The 14,417-nt window shown below is 39.6% G+C and overlaps 1 protein-coding gene across 1 annotated transcript in view; it reads left to right on the top strand.

Moving 5' to 3' along the window:
* The window catches only part of LOC306876370 (DNA-binding protein SATB2-like), a gene marked incomplete at its 5' end in the record, with an annotated part of 46,412 nt that overhangs the window by 19,662 nt on the left and 12,333 nt on the right, over positions 1-14,417 (top strand). The window contains 8 exon segments of the mRNA XM_079427474.1: positions 3,026-3,152; positions 4,216-4,339; positions 5,041-5,143; positions 6,264-6,305; positions 6,418-6,995; positions 7,822-8,034; positions 12,504-12,590; positions 13,400-13,552. Of these exon segments, the coding sequence (XP_079283600.1) occupies positions 3,026-3,152; positions 4,216-4,339; positions 5,041-5,143; positions 6,264-6,305; positions 6,418-6,995; positions 7,822-8,034; positions 12,504-12,590; positions 13,400-13,552 (1,427 nt within the window).

The raw sequence follows: 14,417 nt of genomic DNA, 5'->3' as shown, positions 1-14,417 counted from the left end.
AGTTCACTGTAGTTTCAAGGGTCACCAGCAGGGTCGGCCTCTCTTGTAGTGGTTGTCTGAGACCCCGACGCACTGGGGATGCACAAAATAATTTATAATAAGTAAATAAATATTATAATATATTATATTCAAAATAATATTATAAGTAACACAAGGGAGCACAATCGACAAACTTAGACCTTTCCCCAAGTAATCATTAAATTCTCCTGATAACATAAAAGTAGCAAAGACCTGACAATTTGCTTACATTTGACAGAAAAGATGAAAAAAAAAAATCATACACTGAGGCTGTTTTAGCTTACCGTTTAATGCTTAAAGCACTTTTGCATGGCAAAAACAGCATCTGTTAAAGCATAATTTGTGTCACGCTTTCTCAAGAATAATATAGGGAAGAAATTCAGGCGCTGCTGATGAGAAGTACAGGAGGTAGGACAAATCTAGTTTGTATATTTGTATATAGTTTGTATATAGTTATTAAATATAGTTTTGTCTATAATTATTATTTATATATTTATTTTAGATTTATATATTGAGGTGTTTTTATATTTTTATATGACCTATTTAATTGTAGTTTTATTTATACTTTTTTTATTTTGTATCATATTGCTGGGTTTTTTTTTTGCATTCTTTTATTTTTCTTTATCTGTTTTTACATAGTTCTACTTCAATTAATTACCTTTATTTTTGTACCATATTTCTTGAACAAATTTTTCAATGCTATTCTTTATTTGCAATTGTTGTTTATTTACACTTAATCTGTTAGACTGAAGCATGCAGTAATATATAGTATGATGCACTTGAAAGATACAACGTTGCAGTGACTCTGTCTATTATTTTATATTAAGAGTATTTTATAAACCAATGAGGCCCATGTTCATAATCTAGGGGCCTAAGGCTCCGCAAAAATACACTGGCCTTGTTTAGATTCTGACACTGATAAGCTCCCACATAAGGACCAATCAGCCAATAGTGGAAGAAAACAGTGGAACGGGTCACACAGAATGTCTTGTTATCTTCTCTCTAGTCAAAACACAAACACTGAACTGAGAGAAACAATGGAGCCCTTGCTAATTTGCAAAAGCAGATTCTGTCTAAAACTAACTCATTCAATCAGGCTTTAGTGGCAGCAGTGGCATGGCAGTACAGTGTCTGGATGGAGGTAAGTAATCCATCGACATGTCTGTGTGTGATTGAGCAGCTGGAGCTCTTCAGATGACACAAACAGCCTAAAGCACAAAAAAAGACAAAAGAGAGCAAAAGAGAGCGAGAGAGGCAAGCTGGGCAGCGTCTGGGTCTCATTTAGTGGATTGTAATGTGATTAGCATTGTTTAGTTTTCACAGCTTCAGTCAGTCCCTCCTAAGACCATGGGAAATACTTTTGTGTGAGAGTTTGTGTTATGTATCTCTTCATGGCACACCCTTCGTTTTTGGTCAGGTTCGCTTCCTGTTGTCGGATGTGTTGTATACATTTGCGTAAGGGATGTACAATGACTGCACATGCACATGAGCAGTGCATGTTGAAAAGTGTTTATGGACGTGTGCAGTGTTTGGAAGACGGTTAATAATGCAAAGAGCACAGGGTCCGGTTTACATGTACGGCGCATCTTGACAATGATTGCGACATCTGGAAATAAATAGAGCGGAGGGCATAATAGATTCAGCTAATTCATTTTTAATAGCACAGTGTGGTTCTTGGAAAAAACTAATTATGGCACCCTCAGTAGATGACACTGCTGCTTAGCTTTTATCCTGATCTGTAAGCTTATTCAAGTTCAGCATATTTAAAAGAAATACCACCACGCAACTTTAAAGAGATAGTTCACCCTAAAATGAAAAGTGTACTTTGTAAAATTAAATTAAGTGTCCTGTTAGATCTATAACAGCATATATAAGAAGAGAATTTACCGTTAACCAATTTACAGTTTTTTCCTGTAACATTTTTACAGGAAAAAACATTCACAATTTGGAATGACACGAGTAAATGACAGCAGACTTGTGATATTTGGGTGAACTATCCCTTTTAAATAGGAAACAATGCAAGCCCCTTCACCCGAGTCAGTGCAGGCGGCCTTAGTTACCTGGAGTATTTACAAAGCAATCGGACGGCTTCGTTCAGAAATATGGCTTTGTCTCACAGTGACACCCCGATTACAGATTACTCCTCAGCCATAAATGCTCGTCTCTTCCTTTGCAAGACGAGAGGCATTTATAACAGTCAATTTGGGTTAATCATACAATCATTGACCAGTGTTTATGATGGCCCATTAATGGAGGGGGAGATTGGGGGTGGACGTAATTGTCAGAGGCAGCGATGCGCTAGACAAGCGCCTGCTTTCTATATATATTCCTTGGCTGTAAAAGAGCCATCGGCGCCCCTGCGACCCGCAGTTATTGGTGCGGCCCTCAGTATGTGTGTTAGGTGCTTCTTCCTGACCTGATAAGTATTTAATAGATAAAGCCTTATCATTGGTGCTATTGTTCCTTGCTGTCTGCTTTTATAGCACAAGATGAAGCACTGCAGAAAATTAGTAGTAAGGAAACAAAATGTATGATTTCCAAAATGTTTGATGCAATAACCCACAGGTACTGTAAATAATTTCGTAAATGATAAATATATGATTCGTTTCCCACTACGCTTCCTTGTCACTTAAGAACTATGCGTATAATTATGTATTTCACCATATGCTGTAAATTACGTTGGTCTGCCACCTACCTCAATCCCCTCTTTCCAATCACACAATGTTCTTTTCTCACTGTCTTTCAATCATTATGTTTGTGTGCCCTCTAATGTTGATTTTTACTGTAAGTGGATGCTGGTGTGGTGATGTAATGTGCCAGGTTTGGTTCTGGTTTGGTGGAACTCAATGGAGTGGAGCCCCTCCTAACTTATTCTTTTATTGAGATTTCATTACAGCCATCATTGACATGAGGCCATCTCTGATGATGTCATGGAAATATGCTACACAAATTTGCAGCACAATGAGATCAAGTGGGGTTAATCCAACCCCCCGCTTCCTTTTCACAGGCATCATTAAGGTGGGCCGCTGGAACCCCCTGCCCATCCATTACCTGACAGATGCTCCAGAGGCAACCGTTGCTGATATGTTGCTGGATGTTTACCACATGGTCACGCTACGCATCCAGCTACAGAGGTAAGAGACCATGGAGCATTCTCAAAAATAACAGTACTTCAGTAGTTTCTTGGTTCAGAAGAGAATTCTCTGCATATCAATAACCTTTAATGTTTATATGCTTTATGGGGATCATTTCAAATAACTAAATAATATATAAAACATATGTTTATATTTTTAACAACAACAACAACTATTATTATTATTATTATTACTTAATTAAATAAAATAATTAAAAGTCCAATTTTAGGTTTAAATAACCAGCACAAACAAAAACAGATTATTATCATGAATAAATGAATGAAAGAATGAATGAATAAATAAATAAATAAAATAAATGTTAGATGTTGAACAGGTTATCTTGTGGTATCATATTGTAAACCCCTTATAATTGAAAAATGTAAGTTATTTAAGAGTGAAGTGTAAAGTACATTATTTAAGTTTATTTACATATATATTTTGTTTTTATTTTTATTTATTTTTTTATTCTCTGCTGATAGGTACAGTGTTTGTGACATTAAGTGAAATCACTTAAATTTTTAAATTTTTCTAATTTTGTCTGCAAACTATGGGAAAATGACATACTGGTTAATTTATTAATAAATAATTATTGATTTTTATATTTTGAAATACATCATAATATAATATTAAATAATTATAAAAACTAATAATAATATTTATTAATTGCATTGAGGAAATACTTACAAAAGTTTCCCTTTTATTTTGCTCCATTACAAATGACGAGATAATTAAGGGATTATTTTGCTTATGTCAATGATAGAGAGTTGAGCAAGCCTCTAAAGCCCTGTGCATACATAAGAGCTTTTTACCTGCACTTCTCATTGAGCTCTTTCATGCCCAATGATTGCAGTTTACTCTTGAATGCTGAGGAGATAAACATAGGCTCCAAATGAGAAGATTGTAGTCTTTGTGTAGTCGTGTACCATCTAGCTTTGTTTTCCTGTGTTTCCATGGTGATACAATTGTTGACCTGGCCTGCTGCAGGAGAGTTTATTGATTAGGAAATGAAGATGGTTACTGTAGAGTAATGGTGGGATGAGTAAAAATTATTTTATGGATACAGCTTTGCTAAACTGGAGGACCTTCCATCAGAGCAGTGGAATCACGCTACAGTACGCAACGCCCTCAAAGAACTGCTCAAAGAGATGAACCAGAGCACACTGGCCAAAGAATGTCCACTCTCCCAGGTACAGCTGCTACCCACTCAGTTTTTTTTCAAATCCAACACACATAAATTTGACATTTAAGATGATAAGTAAAACATGTACTGCTGGTGCAACTCTTCCAAAACTAACAACATAATACTTAGCAGAATAACATAATGAAAATGTTGGACTCAGTATTGCATTATGCTTGCAGATGTTCCAATCAATGGTGTCAGTGCATGCTTAATGTAGCCTAAATTGTCTTAGCATGTTTCATTCATCAATATGAAATTTACTCAAAAATTCCCCACATTCATGGGCCATTTCTAAAACCCAGAAATTACTTCACCATGAGAGAGAGTATGCATGTGTGTGTATCTATGTGGGTGTGCATCCGCGATCCTTGCTGTGCTCATTTCTAAGTAAGCAAGCAATCTTGGAGATTTATGTATCTGTGCATGCTGTGTTTAAGTGGAACTCTGTGTGGGTGTTGATCCTCATATCAATTGTTTGCATATGTGTGTGGCTCTTCGTCTCTACTTGTGTCACTGCGGCTCGAAGCTTGTCGCGGCGTTCGCTATCCGCCTTGCCTGGGTGGCTTTCCACAGTAATGTGTTTTATAGACCATTTATCATTGCAATTTTAAGATCTTGACCATGTGTGTTTATTTCCGTTATCCTCTGTCATTATTCTCATTTTTTTTCCTTTTTATTGACCTCTCTCGTTTCTTCGACTTTTTCCAGAGTATGATCTCCTCAATAGTGAATAGCTCCTACTATGCTAACGTCTCAACTGCCAAATGCCAAGAGTTTGGTCGCTGGTACAAGAAGTACAAAAAAATTAAAGGTAAGGCTTGTACTGATGTCTTTTTGGTTGTATTTTTACTCTGTTCAACCAAAATCAATTAAAAAAATCTAATCAATTCTTCATCAGTTATTTGATGCCATCTTAAATCAAGTGGAAAAAAGATTAAAATGCTAACCTGAAATTATCACAGTAGTCTGGTCAGGAAAGCATAGCTGTGGTCAAACTCGCATACTGTCCTGAGTAGGTATTACACTTGATGAAGAACTTGTTCTATACAGCATGAATGTGTGTAATGTCAATGAAATCTGGATGTGCAACATCTGCCATGTTATCATTGTCATGTGATTTTTAGCATAAGTTGCGTCGCTTCACTGCGACTGCCAACTATTTTCCTGTGGCCTTGAAGGATAGTAAAGTGTCCACTGAATGCACACTTCAGAAGTAGGTCACCAGCCGTTTTATGAATACTGTGAATTCAGATAAACTGCTTATATTATACTGTTTTTTTTTTTCATCTACTATATACCAGGTAACTAGGCATATTCTGATGCAGGGAATGTGTTTTTTGTAGCATGTGATGAGGTATTCAGGGTCATGACCTTTGTGCTACATTTTATACATTATCTCTTAATGACTCCTCTTACATAGGATGAGGTAACTTAAGCCTCCTTGCGGCCTAATAGAAACCACTGTTCCTTCCCCAAAAATGCTGCAGGGGGTCTCCCAGTGGCAGGTTCTGCAAGGAGTCGTCTCACAGCTCCGCTGTTTAAGCCTCTTAGCATCCAAATGCCTGTGACAATTTTCCTCCTCTCATTGCCCCTTCAAAAAGTGAAATAATTACACAGCAGGACAGATCAAAGTGGGGGCTAAACCCCAAGTGCAGTGAGAGAGCGAACGCAAACAAAGAATAAAGCGATCCTCGGCACGCTGACAGAGTAAGTGGTGTTGAGTTACACCGAGCCTCCTCCATTAGTTCTGCTCCTTGCCTCCCAGAGCTAAACACACAGCCCGCATTGCCAGATGTGTGTGCCAGTGCAGAGAGACCCCATTGGATGACTCGCGTGTCAGTCACACAGTTGTAAACCAAAGTTGTAAAACTTTCTATTCATGAAAGAACATTGTTGTTTTGTCATTTACCAGTTCCTTGTGTCTGTTTCAGGGGATTATTTGTGGCAAGGACGGGAGAGCTCGGAAATCAAGGGTAGGCATCTACTTTGTGATGTTTATTTGGGTAAAGAGCTGTCTTTGATTTGTCAACTAGAACACCAGAGAGTTTGTTCTAGTGCCTCATACGCATCTCCATCCCTCCGCAGTTGAAAGGGACAGTCTCACTGACTTCTGTGTATTAGCCCAGCGTCCGCCACCTCACCTGGTTGGTCTGGCGCAGCTCAGTCTGTTGAACAGTGGCGGCTCTCTGGTGAAAGGCGGCTCTGGAGAACCTCAGAATTCAGCCCAGTCTCAGCCTCCATCTCAAGGACAGCCGCAAGCTCCATCATCTCACGGACAGCTCCATCACAGTCCTCCACTACGGGCTCAGGTGCCTCCTCCACCTCCGCCAGCCGCCCTGCAACCTCTTTTGGCACCTGGAGGACTGCTCTCACCCCAGCTCAGTCCACAGCTGGTCAGGCAGCAGTTAGCCATGGCTCATCTTATCAACCAGCAGCTGGCCGTCAGCCGCCTCCTGCATCAGCACCCGCAGGCTCTTAACCAGCAGTTTCTCAATCACCCACCCATTCCGCGGCCTAGCAAGTCTGGTGGTCCTGGAGAGCCCGGGTCCAACCCCTCGGCTGCAGAAGTCTCCTCTGATATATACCAGCTGGTGCGGGATGAGCTGAAAAGAGCCAGTGTCTCGCAGGCAGTGTTCGCTCGAGTTGCCTTCAACCGTACACAGGTACAGTACAGACTGCAATTTATTCTGAATTTGTAATACCATTTAAAATGGTCATATAACGGAAATAGTGACAGATCTTTTCTACTTCATTGTGACTTACATCCAAGTGAAATGTTTTATAAAAAAAGAAAATAAAAATTTGTTACAAGCTTGCATTAAGCTCCATCCGATAGCAATTGAAAGTTGTTGTTTTTTTAAATAAAACATATACATGGATGAATTGTTTAATAAATTTAATAAATTGTTCGATAAAATCAATAGCATGCATTGAGAAATAGACAGGGTGAATTTACATTTCATACTGAATTGAAAGATTATTAATTTGCCATACAATTCCAATGCATAATTTTTAAAACCAAACTAAAGATTTTTTAAAGACCAAATACAAAGTACACATATATTGAGAAGTATATCAAATGTCAACAAAAAAGCTAAAAAATATCATAACATAATATCTATAAGATTTATCACCAAGCCCTAGTAACTATCACAAACACAGACCAAATATACAAATCAGACCATATACAAATCAGAACTAAGCAAGTTTAATTTGGCACTGAACAAAACAAAAGGGAATAATGAAGGTGTCAATGAGTTTTCAGATCTGTGAGTCGCGTTAAGCATGTCACTCTGGTGTCCAGAAGTTGGAGTCACTACAGGCCTAAATTATGTCTAATTACATCCAACATAGTGCACAGTCAGTTAAAGAGTGGGTGGAGACTTACATGGTGCAGGTGAAGTAATAGGATAGATGTGTTGCAAGAAAATTAGCCCTCCACAAGACGCTTTCTCTGTGTTTACTTGTGTGTTTATGTGTGTACACCAGGGCCTGTTATCGGAGATCTTGCGAAAAGAGGAAGACCCACGCTCAGCCTCTCAGTCCCTGCTAGTGAACCTCAAAGCAATGCAGAACTTCCTGAACTTACCTGAGAGTGAGAGAGACCGAATTTACCAGGAAGAGCGAGAGCGCAGCATGAACCCCCCTGTGAGTCTTCCCCCAAGCACAAACTCCAGCCCTGGTGGCGCCCGCATTTCTCAGGTACCCCACTTTCCCACCGTTGACTAGGTTCAGCCTCCTACACATCTCTTTTCCCCTGTTGCGTCTGTGTTTGTATGTTTGACTGGGTGTAGAAATACCTGAAAGCTTGTGTTGTGTCTGATTCTGAATTGTTTATCTATAGGCCTATGAGATTGCTTTTGTTTCTGTCTGGATTCATGTGATCTGTTTACTTGTTTTGTTTGGCTTACACTTTGTTGTTTTCTTTGTATCAGGCTGTTATAAAGCTTAAAAAAATGTTAGTAAAACTTTAGTAAAAAAAAAAAAAAACACTGAAGTTTAGTAAAGGCTGGAATATGCTACATGACTTTTAAAAACTGAACATATTTTAAAACATTAGGCATCACAAATTTGCCGACTTTGTAAATATGTACATACACTAAGCAACTGAGGATCAAACACTGCCAGACTTTCAAGTCATTCTGAACCCAACAAACTCACGCAGAGACATGCGCCTCTGATAGGAGATGCATGACAAATTAAAACAATGCATTCTAAAATTAGCATTAGCATTGACTCTTTGCGATTGTAACACTGGGGGAAAATATCTGGGTAAAAGTCATGTAGTGTCTTCCAACATAAAGCCAGACAACAAAGGTCAAATGGACTACGAAACCAGTCATAAGGGTCAATTTTTCGCAATTGAGATTTATACATCATATGAGAGCTAAATAAATAAGCTTTCCATTGATGTATGGTTTGTTTGGATAGGACAATATTTGTTTATATAATAACTTATATTATAATATAAATTCTTAGCAATCCATAAAAATGGAAAAAATGGTGCTGATGATGGCAGCTATTGTGCGTTGCTCTTCAGTGTTTGTACTGTTTTTGTTTGTTTTTCCTGTTTTTTGTTTTTCAAATACGATCAGTTTTACCAGGGATAATCTGCTGAACATTCAGCAGAACACACCACAAAATCTTTTACCACATTTTGATTTTTCGGACGTTTTGCTGGACATTGTAGTTGGCAGAGCCGTAGCTCTGGTCAAACACTACAGGAGGCACAGGCGGCGGGGGAAGAGAGCTGGCGCGCTCGTGAAGCTTCGTCAGCGCGGATTTCGAACGGTGTTGCCTAGCATCCATCTGGCGAATCTCCGCTCTCTACCCAACAAAACGGACAAACTCCTTCTGCTCTCCCGGACAAACAAGGACTTTTCTAACTCTGCTGCTCTGTGTTTCACGGAAACCTGGCTGAATGGCAACATACCGGACAGCGTGCTACATCTGCCTAATTACCAGCTGATCAGAGCAGATCGGGACGCGGAATCAACAGGGAAATCGCGCGGCGGCGGGACGTGCTTTTACATCAATGAGAGGTGGTGTACAGATGTAACTGTGTTAAAGAAGATGTGCTGTTCAGATCTAGAAACACTCTTCATTAACTGCAAGCCGTTCTATTCGCCTCGGGAGTTCTGCTCGTTCATTCCCGTGAGTGTCTACATTCCACCGCAAGAGCACGTGAGCACAGCTTTACAGAAACTCGCTGATATGATCACAGAGAGTGAGCAACAACACCCGGACTCTATCTTAATCATTCTCGGGGACTTTAATAAAGCAAATCTCTCCCGCGAACTGCCAAAATACAGACAGCACATCACATGTCCCACCAGAGACAGTAATATATTGGATCACTGTTACACAACGATAAAGGACGCATATCACTCTGTTCCACAAGCAGCTTTAGGACTCTCTGATCACTATTTGGTTCATCTTATACCATCCTACAGGCAGAAACTTAAGTCTGCAAAGCCTGTATTAAGATCTGTTACAAGATGGACTAATGAAACAGAGCGGGATCTACAAGCCTGTTTCGACCTCACTGATTGGTCTGTTTTTGAAGCTGCTGCCATCGATCTGGACGAGCTCACAGAAACTGTAACATCATATATCAGTTTCTGTGAGGATATGTGCATTCCTAACAGGACTCATATAATCTACAACAATGACAAACCATGGTTCACTGCAAAACTCAGACAGCTCCGTCAGGCCAAAGAAGATGCTTACAGAAAGGGGGATAAAGTCTTGTATAAACAGGCCAAATACACACTGGAAAAGGAGATCAGAGTGGCAAAGAGGAATTATTGTGACAAGCTCAGGAAAAAATTATATTCCAGTGATCCTGCTTCAGTGTGGATAGGAATGAAGGATATCACCAGTTACAAGACAACGTCCCCCAGTACTGTGGAGAATCAACACCTGGCAGACGATTTGAATAAGTTCTTTTGTCGTTTTGAAAGATCACCCCACACCCGCCCTGAACACCTCTCCACACAACCATTCACACCTCCAGCAACCCCTCTCTCCCCCACACCTACGATTCAAATCAGCGAAGAAGATGTGTGCCAGGTCTTCAGGAAGAACAAAAGAAGGAAAGCACCAGGCCCAGACGGTGTGTCACCAGCCTACCTAAAAACCTGTGCTGATCAGCTAGCCCCCATCTTCACACAGATCTTCAACAGATCACTGGAGCTGTGTGAAGTCCCCTCATGCTTCAAACGCACCACCATCATCCCCGTCCCAAAGAAGCCCAAAATTACTGGACTTAATGACTACAGACCTGTGGCCCTAATGTCTGTAGCCATGAAATCATTCGAAAGACTGGTTTTGGATCATCTGAAGGACATCACTGGACCCTTACTGGACCCCCTGCAGTTTGCCTACAGAGCAAACAGGTCTGTGGATGATGCAGTCAACATGGGACTGCACTTCACCCTGCAAAATTTGGACAGACCAGGGACTTATGTGAGGATCCTGTTTGTGGACTTCAGCTCTGCTTTTAACACCATCATCACGGAAACCCTTCAGAATAAACTAACCCAGCTCTCCGTCCCCACCTCCGTCTGCCAATGGATCAACAGCTTCCTGACAGACAGACAGCCAGCAGTTAGTAAAGCTTGGTAGATTCACATCCAGCACTCAAACCATCAGCACTGGAGCTCCTCAGGGCTGCGTACTCTCCCCACTGCTCTTCTCCCTCTACAACAATGACTGCACATCTAAAGACCCCTCTGTCAAGCTCCTGAAGTTTGCAGACGACACCACACTGATCGGCCTCATCCAGGACGGTGACGAGTCTGCTTACAGACAGGAGGTTAAGGAGCTGGCTGTCTGGTGCAGTCTTAACAACCTGGAGTTTAATACGCTCAAAACTGTGAAGATGATAGTGGACTTCAGGAGAAACCCCCCTGCTCTCCCCCCACTCACCATAATGAACAGCACTGTGACTGCAGTGGAGTCATTCAGATTCCTGGGCACCACCATCTCTCAGGACCTGAAGTGGGATATTCACATTGTCAGGAAGGCCCAGCAGAGGTTGTACTTTCTTCGCCAACTGAGGAAGTTCAACCTGCCACAGGAGCTGCTGAAACAGTTCTACTCTGCCATCACTGAATCCATCCCCTGCACTTCTATAATTGTCTGGGTCAGCTCAGCTATCAAATCTGACCTCAGAAGGTAGAGTGGACATAAATCTGACCGGAGAGTAGTCCGGACTGCTGAGCGAATCATTGGTACAACCCTCCCCACTCTCCAAGAACTGTACTTATCCAGAGTGAGCAAAAGGGCTGGTAAAATCACTCTGGACCCCTCACACCCAGCACACTCCCTCTTTGAACTGTTACCGTCTGGTCGACGCTACAGAGCTCTGTGCACCAGAACAACCAGACACAGGAACAGTTTCTTCCCTCAGGCAATCCATCTCATGAACACACAACAATAAATGTGGAACACACAATTATAATACACTATCCATTCACCACACTAACTAATTTTATCTTTATTTTCTCATTTCTAATTTGCACATACTTGACCTGTACATACATAGTTGTCTATATTATATATTGTGTTTTTGCTTCTTTGTACATTGCCTTTTGGTTAATTGTTGTTATTCTTTTATTATCTGTGTCCTGTCCTGTTGCTGTCTTTCTGTTGCACTGTGGAGCTTATGTCACTACAACAAATTCCTTGTATGTGTAAACATACTTGGCCAATAAAGCTCATTCTGATTCTGATAATATTACTAATCAAAAATTAAGTTTTGATATATTTACAGTAGTACATTTACAAAATATCTTCATGAATCATGATCTTTACTTAATGTACTTTGCTTTTGGCATAAAAGAAAAATCAATAATTTTGACCCATACAATGTACTTTTGGCTATTGCTACAAAATATACCCCAGCAACTTAAGACTGGTTTTGTGGTCCAGGGTCACAAATGTTTAGCTCCTATGACATCTTTAGCTAAAATGCACAGTGTTACGCTATTATTCTTGTTTGATGACATCTCTTTGAATATTAATACATATTGGCTCTGACAACAACAATACGGATAACTCACTAAAACAATCACACTGCCTTTCAAGACAGTGCCCTCTAAGGGTCAAAGCTCAAATTTGATTGGTACTTTCTTATTGCTAACTTCACACCATACCTCCCAATGCAGAAAGTGTGGGAGCGCACCATCGATGAACAGTTAACCCCTGACGCGTGGGCATCTATTTGGAAGAATAAGACCAAAATCACAAACTCGGTGAGGATTACATTAACACTCACTATTTCCTCATAGAGTGTACCTCATCCGAGACCTCCAAGATCTGTAGTGATCAACTGTACGCACAAATTCCCCATTTTACAAATAAAAGCCAAGCTATGACAGAAGGTCAAATTTATAATGTTTATATTGAATATGCATGTTTGTACATGTTTGAGATTAAATGGTGCACACCCATTAAAACGTCACGTCAACAAGTTCTTGCTCCTGATTTTCTAAAATGACAAAAGCAGAAAAGCATGGTTCTGCTCTTGTCATGGCATGTTTATATTAAATGACCTGGAACCTGGTGCGTGGACTTTCTAGAATGCTTGTAGGGATCATGTGAATACAAAGTCAAGGCCATTGTGAATGAACCCATGCAGATAATAAAAATCTTTTTGATATGAGAACAAAGTTCTCATTCTTTGGTCTTAGGGAATGTGGTTGTGTATTATCATTACTATTATGTCTGTATATGTTTATCTCACAATCGTTTTTACTGGGGAATGTGAGATTACTTGCCTGTGCCTGCAGGGCAACTTCAAACACTGAATAAGAAAACACACCACTCTAAAATCAATACACCATACTTCAAACATGTACTACAAAGAGTTTACTAACTGGATGCTTTAATGATTTATCTGCTAAAATCTCAGTACATTGCAGGTACAAACAAGGGTCTAAAATGTCATCCATGAACGTTATATCATATTGTACTCTCTCTATCAATTATGAATATTTATCTATGAATATTTATTTATAATATGTCTTTGTTGCTTTTACCTTTGACCACTGGACCCACTCAGTCCAAAATGTCTGGTCCTAACCCTGACCTTCCTCTGAAACTGGAGTCGCTGGTTAACATCACCTCAGCCATTTATGATGAAATCCAGCAGGAGATGAAACGGGCAAAAGTGTCTCAGGCACTTTTCGCCAAGGTGGCAGCCAACAAGAGCCAAGTAAGAATTTATTTTTTTCATTATATTTAATAATCTTGGACGTTCCCATCGTTTCACATAACATAAAGCCAAAACTAAAGTACAAAAACTAAAAATTCTAAACTAGAGTTTGCATTTTATTTCAATGTACAGGAGAATTTAAACAACTTGGTATTTTCATATGATAATTGTTAATACATTTTTCTAAAAGTTCATATTTAATGCATCTAAGAAGTGTACACTACCTGTTAAAAATAAGGTTGTTCATGTGTGGTGCTTTCAGGTTTTTCAGCTTAAATGGGCTTTTATGGCTTCTTTAGAGACCCTTTTATTATATAAAAAAATTATTAAATACAAATAAATAATTATGAGTTATTAAATATATATATATATATATTCTTAGGTGCTGGAAATATTAAGGGATAGGATATTTAAACATATTGTGATTTATTTTATTCTGAAAAGATGTTAAGATTATACTTAGCTTGCATATTCTTTCTTCAGTCAGTGTAGGGGAAGTAACGGTGTCCGTATGAGCAGACTGTTATATCTGATTCTGGCGCGTCTCTGCAGTTGATAAACAAAAACATCAACATCAACAGATAGCCTGATAAATGCCTTCCATTTATTCATCTCTGACTTACCATTCCAGATCCTGCTAAAGGATCTCACTCTCTTTCAGTGCCTTTGTCAATCTCTCCCGTCCCATGAGTCATGGCTTATGTTGTGATACAGATGTGCATCCAGTGAATCATAGATTGATCTGATTTCCTTCCTCATACCTTTTATATTGACACTTGTTCCCAGACAACTATATAAAGAATGCATAATATTGTGATTAAAAGTATACGTCACAGAAGTGTACTAGTCAATGTTTTTGAGGCCT

This window comes from Barbus barbus (assembly GCF_936440315.1).
Source record: "Barbus barbus genome assembly, chromosome: 10".
NCBI lineage: Eukaryota > Metazoa > Chordata > Actinopteri > Cypriniformes > Cyprinidae > Barbus > Barbus barbus.
This window is presented reverse-complemented; position numbering and strand designations above follow the sequence as displayed.